General features: G+C 31.5%; 2 protein-coding genes across 2 annotated transcripts; one reads left to right on the forward strand and one right to left on the reverse strand.

Annotated features, from left to right (window-relative positions):
- Positions 1–458: 458 nt before the first annotated feature.
- On the forward strand, positions 459–1,169 carry NAEGRDRAFT_72524 (uncharacterized protein; the record flags this gene model as incomplete). The annotated part of the gene is made up of 1 exon (XM_002672258.1): positions 459–1,169. One exon carries the CDS (start codon positions 459–461, stop codon positions 1,167–1,169), a length of 711 nt encoding a protein of 236 aa, XP_002672304.1.
- A 254-nt stretch (positions 1,170–1,423) lies between these two features.
- Positions 1,424–2,221, reverse strand: NAEGRDRAFT_72525 (TCCD-inducible-PARP-like domain-containing protein; the record flags this gene model as incomplete). The annotated part of the gene is made up of 1 exon (XM_002672320.1): positions 1,424–2,221. One exon carries the CDS (start codon positions 2,219–2,221, stop codon positions 1,424–1,426), a length of 798 nt encoding a protein of 265 aa, XP_002672366.1.
- Positions 2,222–2,371: the final 150 nt, after the last annotated feature.

Genomic DNA, 2,371 nt, shown 5'->3' on the forward strand with positions numbered 1-2,371 from the left:
ANCTGGGGATATAAGGCCTGTGCTACTGGTAAAGGAAGACAATCTGCCAAGTCAGAACTTGAAAAGTTGAATTTAGATACTCTTACTGTTCAAGAAGCCCTGAAAGAAGCTGCTCGTATTATTTATCATGTTCATGATGATTCAAAGGATAGACAAATGGAATTGGAATTGAGTTGGATTTCTGCTGACACCAAGTGGGAACATCGTAAAGTTACTGGTGAATTATTTGACCAAATGGTACAAAATGCCAAGGACCAAACCAAGAAGACTGGTGCTCCTTCAGCAACTGGTGGATCTACTTCTGATTCTATGGCTGATGAAGATGAAGATTTGTCATCAAGCAATCAATAATTCTCTCCAACACAACCACCACTCTGTAATAATACTATTTTGAAATACATTGTAAATTTGAATATCACACACAATTTTAAATTTCTTTTCCATAAATATTATAAAAAATGTCTCAATATCATGAGCAGCAACAAGATGATTCATTTCCCATCTCATCTATTGTCCCATCAAATATGATCGGAATGAGTGATGTTATTACTACTAACACTGCTACTGCTACGGGAGAGGATTTTTCACCATCATCTTTGCTTCCATGTGAAGCCTATGAAAAGGATGGGTTTTGTGCTAGAGGATCAACTTGTAAATTCAAACACGAATCAGCCATTGGAAATGTTAATTTAATTGAATTTTTATTTGAGTATGAAACAATCATTCCGAAGGCTACAAGTAAGAAGGTTAGAAAAATCAGTGAAATTACTTTGGATACTCAAAAAACAAATCAAGTACCACCCTCTCCCTCTTCTATTGATAAGAAACCAATGATTAGGAAATCAAAGAAAACAAAAATTGAAAAGAAAATTGATAATGATAGTATTAATAATACTAATACTTCATCATCTACTAATCAATTAACAAGTGCATCGATGCCAGAGGAACCTTTCGAAATACCTGCTGAATATGCTGAAATTAACTTTGAAAAACCAATCATTCCATTCAATTTTTCATTTCACACACCTACCTTTTTAAGACAATCTACATTGCAAGAATTAATTGATATTAACATGAAAAATACAACAAATAGAAATAAGGGAATTGTGCTGGCTTATATGAAAGGTAAGAAGATTTATCAAATTCTCACTAACTTTGACCTTAAATGATTTAAAAGAGAAGGAAATTTACAACTCTTCACATGATAAAGTTTCCTACTCGAGAAAATTTACAAAATACAAGAAAACTCTTCCAACAACCAAAAAGTAGAGGGAATTCATGGATTGATATTACAAGTTTTTACTCTAAAAAGAATAATGGAGTCACTACCCAAATAATTAGATTTTCAGAAATTAAGCCTCTAGTAACCTTTGTTTATTACGACTGTATTAGCTCAGGTCTCCAAAGCTTGTAAGTACAACAATTATTGCCTCTTATATTTAATGATATATTCAGGATAACATTGATATCTATCATAAACAATTAATTCTCTATATGCACTATTTGATGCATTTGAGTTTCCAATTACACTATCAAAGACTCTTCTGTTAGTACCGTTAATTTCTGGAGGTCTTCTTTCATTTGTCATTCTTTTAGGTGTGTAATAGATTTGTCTTCCCAATAAAACTCTGCATAAGAATAGAGAATATTCATTATTTCGATCTGGAGTACAATATTGATCACTTTTAGAACAATATTCTGCAAAATAAACTCCAGCTCCAAATAAACCTCCCAAACTTGCAACTCTTTCATCAAATCCATGCTCTGAAATGCTTGAAATAAATTCTGGTTTTGTTCCATGCCATAAATATTTTTCATTCATTCCACCATTCAATCCAACTGTTTTCATCCACTCAAAGGATTTACTTGTTTTTGCTAATTGTTCTGTTTGAACTTGGATTGAGTTCAGGGGATCTTGATAAGATGTCAAATGATTCATTCTTGATTTATATGAAGTGAAAAGTGATGCATTTTCAATTCTTGAAACACTTGAAACAACCATTTTGGAATAGTTCATTCTCACTTGTTGATCTCTTCCACTTCCAAGAGTTGTTGAATTACAAGAAATATCAATTACACCTTGAATAGTATTCTTCAAATATTTTGTAACATCCACAATGTAATATCTTTTAGAATAGGATGTAAATGTATTTCTCTTCCAATAACTTGGCAAGACAATATTCAATTGTTTGGATTTAGATTCTTCCAAATCCATTTCCATTGTTTGTAATTTCTTTTCCTTAATTTTCAATTTGCTGATTTGATTGGAAATTTCTTCTCTTTTTTTGACACTTTGATTGGTGAATTCTTTTGTTTTCTGTTCAAGATTCTTAATTTTTTCTTGAAGATTGAGTTTATCTTGATTAAAGAT

The sequence above is a fragment of the Naegleria gruberi genome, assembly GCF_000004985.1.
Source record: "Naegleria gruberi genomic scaffold NAEGRscaffold_54, whole genome shotgun sequence".
In the NCBI taxonomy this organism is placed as follows: domain Eukaryota; phylum Heterolobosea; class Eutetramitea; order Acrasida; family Naegleriidae; genus Naegleria; species Naegleria gruberi.